Genomic DNA, 18,586 nt, shown 5'->3' with positions numbered 1-18,586 from the left:
CAAGAAATAAACTTTATTTTTAAAGAACATATAGCTTGTTTGAGGAGCATAAGTCATTGTGTGCTTAATGGTGTTTTGTGTGACATATGACATGATAGGAGATTTACAGTGCAGTCCTCTGCCTATTCACTTATAAGTTAGTCTTGCTGTGTTTTGTAGGACTTTCTTAAAGGTAACTGTACACATGAGTGCATCTTCACTCCCTCAGCCAGTAGGAGGCAGACTTTACCCAAGATACTTGAAATTAAAATGTTTTTGTCCTACTATATTTTTATTAACTTGCAGCATTTTTGTCCTGTCTAATCTTTGAAGCTTTGTGGGCAGTGCACAGTATAAGCTAAACATTATAATAGACAGATAAGATACAACTGGATAATGAAATTAAAACAAGTTAAAGCAAACGCAAAACAAAACTGAGATAAAACTGAAAGAGCAGGACAACAGAAATGGAATGTCCTAGCAACACATAATAAGTTATACTGTATCATCCAGTTCTAGTTAACATCTACACTGTTTGACCTATCTTAAGTTTCCAAGCCACTTTCAAAGTACAGTGGGACCTTGTTATACGCTGGGGTTTGGTTCCAAGATCCCCCGTGTATAACAAAATCTGTGTATGCTCAAGTCCCGTTAAATATAAAGACATAGCAAAATGGTGTCCCTTATAATAAATGGAAAATGAAGGTTTGATAATTGAAATTTATACTTTTTTGAACATTTTCAAACCGTGGATGCTTGAATCTGTGTATAAAAAATCCGTGTATAAGAAGGGCCAACTGTAGCCTCACATGGAAAACATTGCAGCAATCCAACAGGTAATTTATTAAACTATAGCAAGGCTACCTCTATCCAGATAGGGTTGCTGTTTATATGTTCGCCTAAATCAGTGATGGCAAACGTTTTAGAGACTGAGTGCCCAAACTGCAACCCAAAACCCACTTATTTATCACAAAGTGCCATGTCCCTCTGACTTTCTAGTAACAAACTCTGATGAACTCTGTGCTGAGATGATGGTGGGTGTGCCCACAGAGAGGGCTCTGAGTACCACTTCTGGCACTCATGCCATAGGTTCGCCATCACTGACCTAAATTAATGTTTAAAAAGTGCTCTTGGGCATTAGTACCTCCAGTGACGATGCTGGATCCAAGAACACTTCAGACTGAAGTTGATCCTTTAGATGGACTGAAACCCCTTCCAGAAAAGGTAGAACACCAGCCATCCAGGGAAGAGTCTGTTAATTGGTTCTCATCCAGTTTATTACTACACTCAGGCACTGATTCACCCACTTCTTCACCTAAATTACAGAAGCTGATGAGAGACAGAGCTGGATGTCATCTGCATATTGGTGACACTCAGTCCACATTCCCTAGGTGATCTCTCCCAGTGGGTTCATATAGATTAGAGGTAGACAAATTCTCAGGGTCCAGGAGTTGCTTTTGTTGCCCTCAAGACTGCTTCCAATTTTTGAAAATAGCTCTTTGGGGACCTAAAACAGGCTTAAAGGTAAAGGTAAAAGTAGTGTAACTGACTGTAGGGTGCAGTGCTAATTTCCATTACTAAGCTAAAGAGTCAGGATTGCCCAAAGACAACTCTGGTGGTCATATGGCCAGCATGACTGCACCGAATGCTGTTACCTTCCCACCAAAGTGGTATCGTTCTATTTATTTGCATTTGCATGCTTTTGAACTGCTAGGTTGGCAGAAGCTGGGACTAGTGACTGGAGCTCACCCCATCATGTAACACTTGGGCCTCAAACTGCCAACCTTCTGATCTTCCTATCATCAGAACTGGCATCTTAATCACTAAGCCACTGCATCCCATCTAAAACAGGTTTGGGACTAAGGAATTACACTTAATGTCAAATCATGCCCCCAAGGAGTTTAAGGCTTGATTTTCTGTCTTGGCAGTGAATCCTCCCCTCCCCTCTCCTCTCTTTTCTTTTCTTTTCTTTCTTTCTTTCTTTCTTGGAGTAGAGAGCCAGCCTGATGTGTCTGAGGCTAGAACTGCATCAGACTCAAATCCTGGTCTAACCGTGAAAACACACTGGTTGACCTTGGAGAAGTCCCACTCTCCAAATCTTCAATCTTCCTCGGAAGAAATCTTGCCAAGAAAACCCTAGGAGAGGGTCACCAAGTCAGGTGTCAACTTGAAGACAAGGAAAGCTGGGGGGGGGGGGCTTCAGGCAGATGCAAACCAAACAGAACAGCAAGAAGATGCAAAAAACAAAACAAAAACACCATGCATCAAAATTATTTCAGTCCAAATCCAATTATTAGTCCTTACTAAAGTAGTCACACTGAATGAATGGAAATTACATAAATGAATCATAGAATCATAGAGTTGGAAGAGACCACAAGGGCCATCCAGTCCAACCCCCTGCCATGCAGGAAATCCAAATCAAAGCATCCCCAACAGATGGCCATCCAGCCTCCATTTGAAGACCTCCAAGGAGGGAGACTCCACTACACTCCGAGGAAGTGCATTCCACTGTCGAACAGCCCTTACTGTCAGGAAATTACTCCTAATGTTGAGGTGGAATCTCTTTTCCTGCAGCTTGCATCCATTGCTCCGGGTCCTAGTCTCTGGAGCAGCAGAAAACAAGCTTGCTCCCTCCTCAATATGACATCCCTTCAAATGTTTAAACAGAGCTATCATATCACCTCTTAACCTTCTTTTCTCCAGGCTAAACATTCCCAGCTCCCTAAGGCGTTCCTCATAGGGCAAGGTTTCCAGACCCTTCACCATTTTAGTCGCCCTCCTTTGGACACGCTCCAGTTTCTCAATGTCCTTTTTGAATTGTGGCGCCCAGAACTGGACACAATATTCCAGGTGGGGCCTGACCAGAGCAGAATATAGTGGCACTATTACTTCCCTTGATCTAGACACTATACTTCTATTGATGCAGCCTAAAATCGCATTGGCCTTCTTAGCTGCCGCATCGCACTGTTGACTCATGTTCAACTTGTGGTCTACTTGGACTCCTAGATCCCTTTCACATGTTGTCTCCTTAAGCCAGGTGTCCCCCATAATCCTATATCTGTGCATTTCATTTTTTCGCCCTAAGTGCAGTACCTTACATTTCTCCCTGTTGAAGTTCATTTTGTTAGCTGTGACCCAGCTTTCTAGTCTATTCAGGTCATTTTGAATTTTGATCCTGTCCTCTGGAGTATTAGCTATTCCTCCTAATTTGGTGTCATCTGCAAATTTGATAAGTATTCCCCCAAATGTTGTCTTACTAAATTCTCATTGGTTCAGTGTGTCAGCTTTAATTAGGATTTACAATTAGATTTAGTATTTCTTTGCCAAATTGAATCTTTTTCCATTTTGAACATGGAAATTGTTATTGGGGATATAATTTGGCTAGTCATTTTCCACCTAGAAGGTTGCTTTCATAACTTGACTGGGAAACAGAACCTCAAATGTATGAAATCTGCTGGAAACCAGCATGACCATAAATTGTTTTTCAGCCTGGTAGGAGTTTTATGCATCTCCTAGTGATGTATCTGAGTCCTCACTGTTAAGCGCTTCCCCTTACAGAGGATGAGTAGAAGGTTAACAAGTATGGGAATAATTGTAAAGACAAAGAACTGACGTTTAGCTCTAGTGACTTTCCCTTGACTTTCTGTTGGGGAGTCCATGATTTGAAATGGTAATTGAAAGCTAGTCTCCCAGGTCCAGCTCTTTGTTGACAGGATTATATTGGTTCGCTTCCTACTAACCTTGTGCATGTCATGCTCTAGGATGCTGTAGTTTTATGTAGAATAACTTGACAGGGCGTGCCACCCAATTTTATATTCTGAGAAGGTGTATGTAAGTAGTCTTATATGCCAGAAAATACAGTATATGGTATTATGCTCTACATTTGAGATGTGTGTTTTAAAAAGTGTAATGTGTAAAATGGCTCTTGGTTGTATGGTTAAAACTCCAAGGCATGGATTTTAACTCTTGATATTTTTTTGGTAACAGATTCTCTGAAGTAAAATCCAAAATAGCAAGTAAGATTCTCTCTCTGTTATCCTTGATTTGTTTAATCTGAGTGAAAATGGCTCTGTTGCTTTTTCTTCACCAATGCTAAAATGTTACTTTTTATTTTATCTACCCTCCTCTTTGCTCTCAGGTAAGTACCATGATTTAGAGTGCCAATTAATCCAGGAGTTTACCAGTGCACAAAGAAGGGGGCAAATCTACAGAATGAGAGAAGTAGCTGCAGTCTTGCTTCACTTTAAGGTAAGAAGCCATTCTTTGTAACTGCAGTCCCATGTACACTTAGGTGGGAGTAAGCCCCAGTGAAAACAGTGGGACTTACTTCTGAGGAAACATCCATACATTTACAACTGTGCTGGGTACAATTTGAGGCAAGGTTTTTGACCTGTAAGCATCTGAATGATTTTGGCTCAGAATAGGGCGTTCCAGTGGCTGTTCTTTTCCTCCAGGGACTTTGCAGCCATTGTTAATCCACCCAGATGATTTGGCTCCAGCAGGCTGGTTCCTGGCAGAAAAATCAATATATTTTGCTGCTGGAAAAAGTAGTTTCTTTTCCCCCCTGTAAATTAGACTCCCATGCTGTTTATTGTATGGATGGTAATTGCACTCATGTTAGCGGGCAACAGTGAATGGCCACTGTCAGGCACATCACCTTCTTATCTGTGCCATTTTGAAAACTTCTGTATGGTTCTCTCCCCAGCCCAGATAGTAGAAACCCTTGCTGTTATGCCCCCTTCTGAAAAGGCCATTCCTTAAGAGCTTGTTTCCACCTTCTGTCTTATTGTGATCTCTGCAGTTGATTGAGACCTTCTATTTGAGTCAAACCCCTGTAAGCAAGTTCAGACTGCAAGAACACATAAAAAGGAATTCTCAGTGGCTATCCTACAACTGTGGATGCTTTTTCTTCTAGACACTCATTTTTAGGACTCAAAACTGAGTATCTTTTACATGTTCTTGTAAGTGCACAGTTTGGCGGTCATGGAAGGAAATGCTATGTAGACTTGTACGTTTAAGGATACGTGTCATTTTCTCTTTAAGATGAAGTGGCCATGTCCTAAATGAACGGAGCAGATCCTTTAGTACCAATTTGATCAAGTCAATAAGGGGTCTGAAAGCCTGTTCAGCTGGCAAATTGAATTACCATATCTCTACAGTCCATGTCATAAATGTGAAAGAGACATTTCCTGAGGCACTGTTGAACTGATTAAAAGGTAGCTGTGTGATTCCTGAGTAGAAACAAAATTTAGGGTTGAACAATACCTTTGTTAGATTGTTAAAATAACATAAAGCACACTTTTTGAGTTCACTAGAACTCTTCTTCTTTAGATCATACAAAATTTGAGGTACTGGGAAAGGAGTAAAAAGTCCAAAAATCTGGCTAGATTTATTGGCCATTGTTTCTGTAGGCAGATTGACTTACAGTGTGGAGTTGAGTTTTCAGTTTATGATTGCTATCTTCTCTGTAGACAAAAGATTGGCTATAACCCTTGCAGGTCTGTCAGTTGCCCTAGCAGAAGCACACAAGCTCCCAGATGGCTTAGAGCAAAATCTATATTTGTTCTCCTGTTGTTGTCTTTGCTGGTAGTATAGAGCTTCTAAGGGCCTGAGGAAGAACAGGAAGAGCCAGGGGGAAGTGCTTCATGCCTAATGCTTTTACTACAATGTAACTTGACAGAATAATTAACAGTAGTAACAGTATGACTGACCTGCAGTATCTTTTCCCTCCCACAGGGCTATTCCCACTGTGTTGATGTGTATATAAAACAGTGCCAAGAGGTAAGAGTTTGCATGAAAAAAACATGTCTGGATGTATGCAGGAAATATCCAAAAGAAAATTTATAAAGGATATGTAAATATGTTATTTTTGCAGATATGGTTATATTTATTTAGGAATAAAGGGCTCTCAACATGATGAACAAATAAAAACAATTAAAACAGTGCTAAAATAAAAATATTTTAAAACACAGTAAAATACTATGTAAAAACTTTAAAAATGATCTAAGAACTGTATTAAAATACAATTTTAGCACCATTTAAACAGAGCAGTTTTGTACATCAGAGGCCATACAGAGCAGCACTGTTTTGACTGCCTGTAAGAAGTTTAAAGAAAATGGCGTCATCCTGATTTCTTTGTTACAGAGAATGATGGTAGAACCTCACGTCTAACTTTTCCAATATTCAGGGTGCCTACTTGAGGGGTGACATATTTGAAGATACAGCAATTCTCTGCCAGAATGTGAATAAGCAGGTTGGCGACATATTCAGCAGTCCAGAAACTGTCATGGCCAAGCTTATCCAGAATATCTTCGAAATCAGACTTCAGGTGACTTGCAAAAATCCATGCTTTTAAAAGCCATTTTTTCAGTCTTAAGTATTGTTTTGATTAAAAAATGGATTGTGGATTTAATTTCTTCCTTGTTTGTGTAGTACTTACCTTTGCACTATGGGTTACCTGTACAAAAGTGAGCATTGTGGGTTGAAGGATGTATCATGTCTGTTACTTGCCATGAAGTTCTGTCTCTGTACTGTCTGTCCCTCACTTTCCATCTCTCTATGCCAGAGTAGTCCTGGGTGGGGAATATTAATGTGACACTTAGGTGTCACATTACAAATTCTTAATATGAATATACTCATACTGAGCAGTATTGGGCAGATATTATATTATTAGTTGTATATTTCTGTGCTACCTTTTCTCCGAAGAGCTCAAGGTAATGCAAATGGTTGTTTTCCTTCACATTTTATTCTCACAATAACCTTTTGCAGTGGCTCAGGATGAGAGAAAATGACTGGCCCAAGGTCATCCATGCCATTTCATTGGGGACTTGCACCTGGATCTCCTAAGGTCTCAATTACCATACCACCTTTCCACTTCATACCAAAACAGCCTAAACTACACATCTGTACTTGGCCAGAATCCTGCTCAGGCATTTATTGTGGAATATTTTTGCTGTTAAAATGGAAAATTGCATGAAGCATTTGCCCAATGAGCCCTTTATGCGGCAGAAGATCTACTTCTGCATTGCATTGGTTAGCGTGATATTGCCTGCTGCCTTTCCTTATCCACTTGTGAACTGCATTGTTATTTTACCTCTGAGACCTGGGATTTGCTTTGACTGCACACTTGAGTGTAGTAAAGAACAGAAGAACAATGTATGAATACTAGGTTGCAGTCTTATGCCTGTGATGACAGTCAATACTTATCTGTACTTACTATCCTAGAGCAACATTCTGATGTACTGGCACTTCATTTGTATTGGGATATACATCGATTAATACATATAGTTCTATTAATGGAGACAACTAGAACAAAAAGAATAGTGGTAGCGAGAACTCAAGAGGTGTAATTTTAACAGTGGAGAAAAGAAATCATGGTAGATGAAGATAGCATGACATCATCAGTGATTACAATAGAAGTTTTCCATTTTTAGAACCATAATTGACTTGGATCAGAAGTATCCCAAAACTGGATTAAATATATGCGAATGTGTACAAAATGCATGCATTCCTAAAGGTGATAAAAAACAAAATGAAAAACAAACAACTGCTGGCCTTCATTTCACAGGGTTATATAAAAGACCAGTTGGAAGAACATAAGAAGTCAGATGCGGAACAGTATCTTCAGAGCCTCTATGAACTATACACAAGGTTGGTGCTGTTTTTTTAATTCTTCAAAAATCATAGGATGAGAAGAGCAGAGGCCCAGTTCTGCTTTTTTAATTCCACTGATTTCTCAGAAGTTTTACCTAGGTATTTTTTTCATAGATGCTGCCTTCTCACAGGACAGTGGACTGTTGTCTGAGTACACATTTGTTACATCTTATTTGGATGGTGATGCCCTACTTGGGGCTGCCTTTGGAGAGTGTTTGGAAATTTCAGCTGGCCCAAAGAGCTGCAGCCATACTGTTAACTGGGACCTGTTGCAGAGACCATACTAAACCCCTGTTAAAACAGTTCCACTGGTTACCAGTTTGTTTTCAGGCACACTTCAAAGTGCTGGTAATGACATATAGAGCCCTATACAGCTTAGGTCAGTTTTTTTGGCAGACTATAGCTCCCTGTATGAGTCAGCCCAGGTTCCGAGATCATCAGGAGAGGCCTTTCTCTCAGTCCCACCACCATCACAAGCACAGTGGGTGGGAACACGAGAGACAGCCTTCTCTGCCCAGCCAAGGCTCTGGAACTCCCTTCCCAGGGAGACCAAAATGGCCCCCTCCTTGTCCTTCTGTTGGCCGGCTAAAACCTTTTTATTCCGACAGGCTATTAAACAAAGTTTTTAAAGAAAGTGCTTTAACTTGAAGCTTGAATTGTTTTGATACTGCAAACAACTCTATTTTAATGTTCATTATTTTTATGTTTTTAATGGTATTGTTCTTTTAAATTGTGAGCTGCTTTGAGACACAATTTTGCAGAAAAAAATGGTGGTGGTGATGGTGAGGAGTGTGAGGATGAGGATGATGGAGAATGCAGTGTGGCCCCTATTGGTTCAAGGGGGTGGGATTCTGAGCATGCTACTATTCCTGCCTTAAAGGAAGATGAAGATACGATTTACTGAACGAAACTTGCAGCTCTTATGTGGGCTTTTGTAGTCATTTCAAATCCAGTGGACTGACCATGTTCCCTCTTGTTGAGTTTTGACAATGCTGAGACACTAAATGCACCCAGTGCCTACTCTGTGCCCACTAAGAAATGAGCATTGCAGTTGCTTTATACCTGTCTTTCACCTTCTACAAATTCATTGCTTCCTTCTCTCCCCTTGCCCCCAACAACATAAAGGACTACTAATCTTTCAAGCAAATTGATGGAGTTTAACTTGGGCACTGATAAGCAGACTTTCTTGTCTAAGCTTATCAAATCCATCTTCACTTCCTACTTGGAGAATTACATTGAGGTAGAAATTGGTTATTTGAGAAGCAGGAGCTCCATGATTTTACAGCGCTATTATGACTCAAAAAACCACCAGAAGAGAGCCATTGGCAGTGGAGGGTAAGTTATGGCTTTCTCTCTTTTTACTGTATTCTTACCATTTTAAAAGTACAGTGTTCTTGAGTCTGCCTTAAGGACACCTTTGTTGTTTACCAAATAAAATTATAAAGGGATGCCTAGCCCTTACTGTAATGTTTGCTTGCATATCTAAGATGAATTCTGAGAACTCTGTAGAGACATTCTGTGCACTTATTTTACATAAACAATAATATCTTCCAGCTGAAAAAACTTATTTAGTCTCTTTTGAATTGTGTACTTAGGTGCCTACTGTGAATGTTTTGTGGAGAAGGAATAAAAACAAAACCTATTTATGCATTACAGAATTAGTGGGTATGGCACATGCATACCATAATTGTTGTGTGTGTGTGTTTTTTGCCATATGGATTTTACTATGATGATCCCATGGCAGGAGAGAGGTGTTTTGCTGTTAGTGGAACATCCACCAAGATTCACATTAGTGTCCACCAAGACCATCTCTTTTTTCTTGCCTGCCTGCTGCAGATAGGATGATGATGCTAAGGCCAGAGACAACCAGTAAGTTTTAGGGAGAAAAGGAAGGTGGGACAGGTTAAGCCTCTCTTATCTGGAATCTGAAATTATTATTGAAAACTCCAAAATCCAAAACTGTCTACATGTGTGGCTGAGACAGTGACATCTTGCCTTCTAATGGTTCAATGTACACAGACTTTGTTTCATGCACAAAATTATTTTTAAAATTGTGTATTAGGTGCATATGAAACATGAATGAGTTTCATGCTTAGATTTGGGTCCTATCTGCAAGATATCTCATTATGTATATGCAAATATTCCAAAATCTGAAAGAAATCTGAAATCCAAAACACTTCTGGTTCCAAGCATTTTGGATAAAGGAGCCTCAGTCTGTAGCACAGAACTGTTGTTGCCTGCTATGGGCACTTTTGCATCTTTTGTTTTACAGTTATCTCCAGTCGAACAGGATTTGCTGTATTTGTGATGCTTGATGACTGAGCTGACTGTGAAGCTTGATGAAGGAGGGCAAAAGAAATGGTTACATATCCCACAGGCATCTTTGCTTCTGAAGTACTGTCTTCAGCTATTTAGATGTTTGTCTTCAGCTGAATAGAAGTGCTCTTGGTTATTTTGGTAGATAAGGATGAAGGATCATGGGGGAAGTAGTTGATTTCACTTACTGGTAGACATGTGGATGCTGGATACTTTTGTAGTGAAGCTTCCCCCTGCCCCAACAGTTTTATTGATATGGAATTTGTTGGTATTCCTCAAGAATTCAAGGCATTTGTTTGCTTCATGTAATAATATAACATTGCTAGAGATGGTGCTTATGTGACTGAAAAATGAACCACAATAATACTTGATTTGAATGTCCTTGTTTGGTGCATCTCTTTCTAGCATTCAAGATCTCAAAGAGAGGATACGGCAACGGACAAACCTACCATTGGGCCCAAGCATTGATACTCATGGTGAAACGTTTTTGTCCCAGGATGTAGTGGTTAATCTCTTACAAGAAACAAAGCAAGCTTTTGAAAGGTGTCACAGGGTGTGTATATGCCCAGTATCTGAAAATGCCACAGGGGTGAGGGAAGGTATAGCCCCTGATGCCCCCAGACCACCTGCTCCTACAATTTGGAGTTTTTGGGAGGCAATTTTTCACTTCACAATTACCCCCACAATTCACAAAGCCCCCCCCCCCCAATACCTGAGAAATGCAAGGGGGGGTTTGAAAAATTATCTGAAAGTTGATGTAACTTTTGGTCACTTTGAGCACACTGGTCCCATGCAGATTGTGAAGTAAGTGAAAAATGGCAACACACAGAATATAGGTCATGTGTGCAACACAACTGTTTTAGGGCACAGTTTTATTTCAGTGGGTTTTTAAAAATCTTTTAGATTTCAAATTAATTTTAAATGTTTTTTTGTGAACCATGTTGTGAATGGTTTTTAGTCATAAAGTTATAAAATAGATGGATATATGTTTCAATTTTTTTCCTGTCAGAAGCAAAGTGAAGTTGATGGGAATGTGAAGGTAGTATTTTTGGAGGGTGGTAAGAATCCCTTGTGATATGGATGTGTTCCCATCCTCTGGCATTATACCAAGGTCCCCAAGCCCATCTTAGAGTTCAGCATTTTGAACTGAATTCTGAGTACATTTTCAGAAATTGTTGAAGGAAAATATGATAGCACTGAGCACAGAAAGGGAAAAGTGCACAAGACAGAGAGACAGAGTGGAATCTAAAAAAACAAAGAACAGAAAATGTTATTTTGTAAGAGCTGTAAGGGAGTTAATGCAGGGCTGTGGGGAAGAATGTAGAATAGTTCTGCAGATGTTTTCACACTGCAGATTCCATCAGTTCAACCCAGCATGGGCACTGACTGGCGAGGAATTGTGGAGGTTGTAGCCAAACAACATCTGGAAGGCCACCCATTGTCCAGTCCTATTTTGGCAGATGCTTCCTACACATGCTCAAGTACTGCTACAAGAGCTGTTAATTCATAAAAATGATGCCAGGATACATAGGTTGCCATTTTCATGTTGCTCTACTTCCCACAGTTACACTGGCTCAATTAGAAATCGTACAATCAGCAATCTGTCCCAGCAATTCTTCAAATCTCACTGCTAACAGGTGCTTCTCTCTCCCTCCCTCCTTCCCTCCTTCCCTCCCTCTCACTCTCTCCTTTATTTATTTTTTTTAAAAAAGCTTTCCGATCCTTCAGATTTGCCAAAAAATGCCTTCAGAATTTTCTCTTTGCTTGTGGAATTCTTATGTATTGAGCACATTGATTATGCTCTGGAAACTGGACTGGCTGGTAAGCACAGTACTACCTTTGTTTAATATCATAGAATAAAATAGCTAAAATGTGTGACAACTTTTGAAAGGAATTTCTAAAAGCAATAAATAACTACTGAGCTATACACCTTGGAAAAGACTGGAAATACTTTGTTTCAAGTTATTCAGTATTTAATGTTCTGTGTTTAGTAAATAGCATTTAGTTTGGGGCTGAGCATTAGTCTAAACATATTTTATATTGTTTTGATTTTTAGCCTTCAAATAGGTAAGTGCAGTGTAACGAGCGCCCTCCTTAAAATTAATGATAAAAGCAATGTGCTGCTTAAACAGACTGGACTAGTTTCATGCTTAACACATTTTTTTTAAAAACAGTTTATTTATAAATAAAGATATATATACAGACTGAAGTAATTTTTCTTACTCTCTTTGGTAATGAGCTAGTTGGCAAAGGTTACTTTGGATTCCTGATGTTAAGGTTATTTAGGACTACTAATGCTTTTGAAGTGGATTGTTTCCTTAGCCCCTCTCAGATATTTTTATCATTACTATCAACTTGCTTCCAGGTATTCCTTCTTCAGATGCCAAGAATGCAAATCTTTATTTTCTGGATGTTGTGAACCAAGCTAATACCATTTTTCATCTCTTTGACAAACAGTTCAATGACCATCTGATGCCATTGGTTAGGTAGGTCATTTGTTATGTATTTAAGACAAGAAAGCATGTGGAGTTTGTCCTTCTGACTTGCCAGTATTTCTTCAAAAGTTGTTGTTGGTGGTGTTGGGGGAGAATGGGAAATCTCACACCAGAATTATCCCATATGAAAATAGCAAACAGCTACCTTTAGTATAATCAGGATGCATTACAAGCCCCCTTTGCATTTTGAGAACCAAGATTTGGCTTCACTGTCCACAGCCTGTTGGTCTATTGTTAGAGTCTAGACCTTTTCTTGATGATCTCCAAGTTTTTGATAACAAAAGACCCTGAGAGAATTTCTGTCCATTTGTGTACATTTGCTATACAAACAGAAGTGCTGAAGGACTGAAGTAAAGGCAGGTAGAAACAAAGGTGCTATGGACATCATGGAACATTGGATGTGGGACATGCAGTGTTGGGGTTTCCTTCTCCTTGACTTACCAGGAAGCTCTGTATCAGTTTCTGAGCCCTATTTTCAAATAATTCCCCTTGTTCTTTTTAAAATGTATTTACTTGGTTTTATATCGTGGAGAACTGAGTACTCTCTGATTTTGGGAATAACAAAATGAATCAGTCAAATTATTGGAACATAAGACTATCAATTGCTATAAGTCGTGATGACTACATATTTCTTACAGGATCAGTGTCAACATGGTTGTGAATACTAGTTTCTAGAGAACAAAAGCCTGCCTACTGACAAGCTTCTCACAGGTATCTGGTTGGCCACCACTTGTGAAAGAGGATGCTGAGCTAGATTGGAAGAGTTCTTCTTATGTCTTGATGGCTATGCAAAGCTTTCCATATTTGACTTCACACTGGAACACTTCCCATAGTACACCCAGGTTTCCCCATTCAGATGTTAGGTTGCTGCCTATGTAACTGTGATGTGAAGGTTTCTTATGTGAGAACTAAGTATAAAAGGGAAAAGGAGGTGGAATGTCCTTGTAGGTCAAGTTTCTTGGAATATAGATGATTTGATGGTTACCCAAAGATGAATACTGGTAATGAGTACTTATGTCTTGATTTATCATAGCTCTTCTCCTAAGCTCTCTGAATGCCTTCAAAAGAAAAAAGATATCACAGAACAAATGGAGGTGAAACTGGACTTGGGCATTGATAGGCAAGTGTAGATTTTGTCTTTCAGTTTCTGCTTCTGCGTCATCTGTTCATTGTCTGGCAAATAATGAAAAAAAATTGCTTGTGCATGTGTTTGTGTGAGAGAGTTATAGTGTTTCGTATATTCTCCCCTGTTATAAAATGATCTTTGATTCTCTCTAGTGGTCCACTATTTTTGGAAGGCCACTTTAGCACAAGTTAGCAATTGCTTTGATAAGGGATCGCATTGGCTGGGGCTTTGCAGTATGCAGAAACGCTCTCTTTAAAACAGCCACCTGGTATTTTAACTTTGAAGGACGCTGAATTGCATGATTGGGCAGATGAAGCACATCTTGGCGGCTGAACAAAAGAAGACCGATTTCAAACCAGAAGATGAGAACAATGTTCTGATTCAGTACACTAATGTGAGTAACTATATATAGATTAGTCAATGACAAGTGGCACAGCAAGTAATTGGACTGCCGCTGGCACTTTTCCTTGTGGGCTGCCGAATCTGCTTAGCATATACGTTTTATCACACGTCTGCCTCATTTAATAGTTGAGTTTTCTTTCATTCTTCTAGGAATTCTGACACATTTCTACTGTGTGATTTCAGCTGAGGGGAACAATGACAATTTCTGAATGCTAAGCATCTTTAGTTGTTTGTGACCTGTTGTGCTACTTAGAATTTTTTTTTAAAAATGTATAATTGATTTGGGGGGAGATCTACAAAAATGTAGGTTTTTTCTGCAGTAAAGCTGTTCCTTTTACATCATTGTTAACCACACTATTCACTACTGTGATTAAACATTTCCATACTGCCAGCAGCCAAATTGTGGAATAACTCCTGGTGTCTTCACTATAGTAGCGTTTCACAAACAAGGAGCAGTGAAAAAATATTTCCAAACTCAAAGGGAAAGGAGTGTGTTCTAATCAATGGAATCACAATATATGAAGATACTGAAGTTGTGTATAACCTCAAATATTAAGCACCTATTAGAATATTCAAAATTAGCCTTATATTGCTGAGTAATGTGTTTCAAAATGTATTAATTTTATTGCATGTATTAATTTTATTGATTCACTTGCATTCAAATTCCCCTTTGTGCATTATACACAATAAATACAGTACAGTTCTGTGGTTCTGAATGGACTTGAGAGCAGCCAAAGTGTTTGGATAAGTGCAGTACATGCCATTTCTTTGAAGTGGGTATGTGGTGAGCTGGAAGGGAGCACACAAAAGAGCACTGCAGTGGCTCCCAAGCTAAGCCTGCAGTCTTAAACAGAATTATTTAGTATTATAGTTCCTCTGGAATCAGTAGGTTTTACCTCTTGGTAAACTTTGTGTATTGAGATGTTGGGTTACTTTAGAGATATGAAATTAATAAGGTGGTTGTTTTACCATGTCTCCAACTATGTATGCACACAAACATTTGGGCTACATAGAATTTTTTCCACATCATGGAAAATTTATTAAATAACTTGTATTCTTCTTGAGCAAAATAGTTGTCAGTTTGTAATATTTTTCTACTTCATGAAGATATAAGAGAAATGGTATGATCATAAACACTCAATAATTAAAAAAAAATATATTCAACAAGATAGGGTGGTTTTACTTTGTAGTAATGCAGTATAAAATTATTTTACTGGTCTCCTCTGAGGATGGCAATCTGATGACTGGAAAAAGGAGAAGTGCCCTGATTTTTGATTCAGTACGAAGGTTAAACGTTCAGCATGTGAGTCTGAAGTTTAGTCCAGTGAAGATGACGCCTTACCTGTTGGGCCCTTTTCAGTTGTCCAGGATCTCCCCTTTTAGTTTTCAATGGTTTTGAAATCTTTCCCCCATTTTCATTGCAGGCCTGTGCCAAAGTCTGTGCCTATGTCCGAAAGCAAGTGGAAAAGATCAGGAATTCTATGGATGGCAAGAATGTGGACAGTGTTCTGATGGAGTTTGGTGTTCGTTTCCATCGGCTCATCTATGAGCATCTTCAGCAATATTCATACAGCTGCATGGGTGGCATGCTGGCAATCTGTGATGTGGCTGAATACAGGAAGTGTGCCAAAGAGTTCAAGGCAAGTGGTAGTTACACTGAAACCAGGTGCAACATGGGATACAGTCCCTTGGCTCTGTTTTTAACTGCAGGACCTTTTGTAAAGCTGCAGTCTTGTATTAGTAAAACAGAAATAATGAAATGACCTACTTCCCAGGTTTGCTGTGAGGATGAGCAAAACAGAGCCCATGACAGAGCAGCTGTGGACATAACTTACTACTAATCGTTTCTGAGCTAATCTCAGATGTCTGAGAAGCACAGTTTGACATTTACACTGATTTTTTGCTTGTCTTTTCCCCATTGCCACAGATTGCGTTGGTACTGCAGCTTTTCGACACGCTCCATTCCCTTTGCAACCTCCTTGTTGTAGCTCCAGATAACTTGAAACAGGTCTGCTCAGGAGAGCAGCTGGCTATTCTGGACAAGAACATCCTCCATTCCTTTGTACAGCTCCGTCTTGACTACAGATCTGCTCGCCTTGGCCGCCACTTCAGCTGAGAGCACACCATGGAGCAAAACCAGGCATTTGCTGGGACTCGGCTTACTAGATATCACATTTATAGTGGCTTTTGAGGGGGAAATGGAGTAGGGGTGAGGAGTGCTCAGAATGAAAATGGCAGCCATAACTGAAACTGGGTCTTGTCCTCTTTTTCAACTTCCTTGTGACATAAGCGGTCTCCAGAGATCAAGCTAACAGCTTTCATTTATCAGTTTGTGATGGCACCGCAAGACTGTAAGACAGCAAACAATGCATCAAAACCTTTTTAGAATTCTCTTCTGAATGGAAAAGAAATGAAATTCCCAGCATTTAATCAAATGGAATTACTTGGACGTTAGTACTTTTCAGTGCAAACAAAATAGATTCTTGTGCTACCATTTTTTTTCTTATGACACATGATAACACCTTATAGTCACCCAGGGGGCACGAGAGGGTGCGACTCTCTCAGTGATATTCTTTAAATAACTTTGTGCTATTTCAGAATGAAATACATAATGGAATACATGTAAAAAATTGCTCTGCTTAAACCTGGCATCTTGTGAATGAGGTTGTAAAATATTGGGGAGGTAAATATTCTTGATGGAGAGCTCTTGTTCTACAACAGGCTCCCCAGGAGTGGGCAAAGTGTGACACTCCAGATGTTACAGAAGTGCTGTTCCCACAATCCCTCCCTAATGGATGTGCTGGCTTGGACAGAAAGAAATTACGGAACAGTAACATTTGGAGGACTGCACTTTGTTGACTCTTGGTTTAAATGAACAAGTCTCTTCCTCTGCTCCTGTTCTCCTGAAGTAGGTGAGGTTCTCCCACTCCTGTCTCTTAGTTGAGAGATTGAAGGTTTTTGTTGCCTTATGCTTGTCAATCTGTATTTAGCCAGAGTTCCTTAGAGTTTACCTTTTTGGTCACCTAAGCTCCCAAGGCTGTTAACAGTATTGTCCAGCAGGTAGTTCAACATGAACAGTCCCCTCAAAATCACATAACCTCTGGGATTTCAGGAAATGTATATGACAGGGGAATGAGTATGTGGCTTTATCTCTTTTCTATTTCACCCTTCATTCCATTCCCTTTGTCCCCCTCCTTTTGCGCCTGGAAACTCATTTCTTTTCAGTCCCCTTTTCCTTACAGTTTTGTGCCTGTGTGCTCTCACCTGACAAATATGTGGTGATGGGGCTTGATGTATTGGAAGCAGGTGATAGCAGGCACGGTTTCTCCTTTTTTTCTTTCCCTGGCAGAGTTCTTGTGCCTTTGACAGCTGCATCATGGGCAGAAATTCAACAGCCAAGCCTTTTCCAGACACAAGAGATGCAGTGCCGGGGCTGGGGGAAGCTTCACAATAACCAGTTAGTGCTTGATATGTGAGCGTTAAAAAAGATGTGACATTAAGAAGTTAGCGGCATACAGACTGCAAAGTGGGGCTGACATTCCTGAAGTTGGTAACACCAACTTTTTAAAAACACCGTCTTGTTTGTTTGAAGGCTTTGGAGGTCAGGCTAAGAGTATGTCTGCACAGAGGCCATTTTGTTGGCTTTGTATCTCACTCAGTTCAAGACAAGGGTCTGTTCCTTTTTAAGAGGTCTGAAACTGGACAAAGTTCAACTTGGTTTTCTGGTTACTGCAATTTTCTCAGAGTTGTTGAAAGTGACAGAACTTGTGGTCCTTTCAGACTACGGACCAGGGATGCATCTGTATAGTATCTCCTTTAATTTTTAAAATGGTATTAAACTAATAAACTTGACTGAGTTTTCATGCTTTCCTGTAAGATCAAGAAATATCTAATGAGACATTTCTTAGGATTTCTTCCCCCTGATAGACCCATGTTTGTGGGGAGCAAGAAATAACACAGCCTTGATTTCTGGTACTTTGAAATCACGTTGCCCCATAATTTAAGGCAAAGCCACTACATTGGACTGTCTCCCGATATTCTAAAAGTTGGATGAGGATGGTGAAGTCAGTGATGATAATGATTATGGTGGTGGTTATTGTTACACAAGTGTCCCTCACTTTTTGGCGACTCACTTTTCAACAACCTGCTCTTTTGACCATTCTAAATTATACACAGAACATGTATATTCAACACATGCTCTAGAGTAGTCTCTGACAACACTGGCTCTTTGGCTTAATAACAGGTGTGAGCACTGCTTCCTGTGGTCAGATATGACTTGACAACCTTGTCAATGGGACCTTTACCATTTCCACTGTTTTGACCAGGTGTGGAAATAATGGTTCTGGTTATACAGTACCATATATACTTGACTATAAGTCGATCTCATGTATAAGCTGAGGGCAAGTTTTGGGGCCAAACTTAGTGGATTTTGGTATGACCTGTGGCTAAGTTGAGGGTAAAACTTTGAGGCTTCTCAGGTGGCTCTTCAGCATTTCCCTGGCAGTGAACAGAGGCTGTTTCTCTTCCTCAGGGAAGAAGCACCAAAGAGCCTTGGCTGCAGCCATTTTTTTCCTTTGAGTGAAGTTAAACAGTCACAGGTGCCCTCTGCCCCTTC

General features: G+C 39.8%; 1 protein-coding gene across 1 annotated transcript in view; it reads left to right on the top strand.

Annotated features, from left to right (window-relative positions):
* Positions 1-17,823, top strand: part of EXOC5 (exocyst complex component 5) — a 42,939-nt gene extending 25,116 nt beyond the window's left edge. The window contains exons 6-18 of the mRNA XM_042461172.1: positions 3,967-3,995; positions 4,118-4,227; positions 5,716-5,760; positions 6,167-6,307; positions 7,547-7,629; positions 8,758-8,967; positions 10,354-10,501; positions 11,661-11,769; positions 12,314-12,434; positions 13,477-13,563; positions 13,855-13,963; positions 15,396-15,611; positions 15,899-17,823. Coding sequence (XP_042317106.1) covers positions 3,967-3,995; positions 4,118-4,227; positions 5,716-5,760; positions 6,167-6,307; positions 7,547-7,629; positions 8,758-8,967; positions 10,354-10,501; positions 11,661-11,769; positions 12,314-12,434; positions 13,477-13,563; positions 13,855-13,963; positions 15,396-15,611; positions 15,899-16,087 — 1,597 coding nt within the window. The 3' untranslated portion in view covers positions 16,088-17,823. The remainder of the gene's footprint in view (positions 1-3,966; positions 3,996-4,117; positions 4,228-5,715; positions 5,761-6,166; positions 6,308-7,546; positions 7,630-8,757; positions 8,968-10,353; positions 10,502-11,660; positions 11,770-12,313; positions 12,435-13,476; positions 13,564-13,854; positions 13,964-15,395; positions 15,612-15,898) is intronic.
* Positions 17,824-18,586: the final 763 nt, after the last annotated feature.

This window comes from Sceloporus undulatus, chromosome 1, assembly GCF_019175285.1.
Source record: "Sceloporus undulatus isolate JIND9_A2432 ecotype Alabama chromosome 1, SceUnd_v1.1, whole genome shotgun sequence".
In the NCBI taxonomy this organism is placed as follows: Eukaryota; Metazoa; Chordata; class Lepidosauria; order Squamata; family Phrynosomatidae; genus Sceloporus; species Sceloporus undulatus.
The sequence above is the reverse complement of the archived record's forward strand: the minus strand, read 5'-3'. Positions and strand labels throughout refer to the sequence as shown.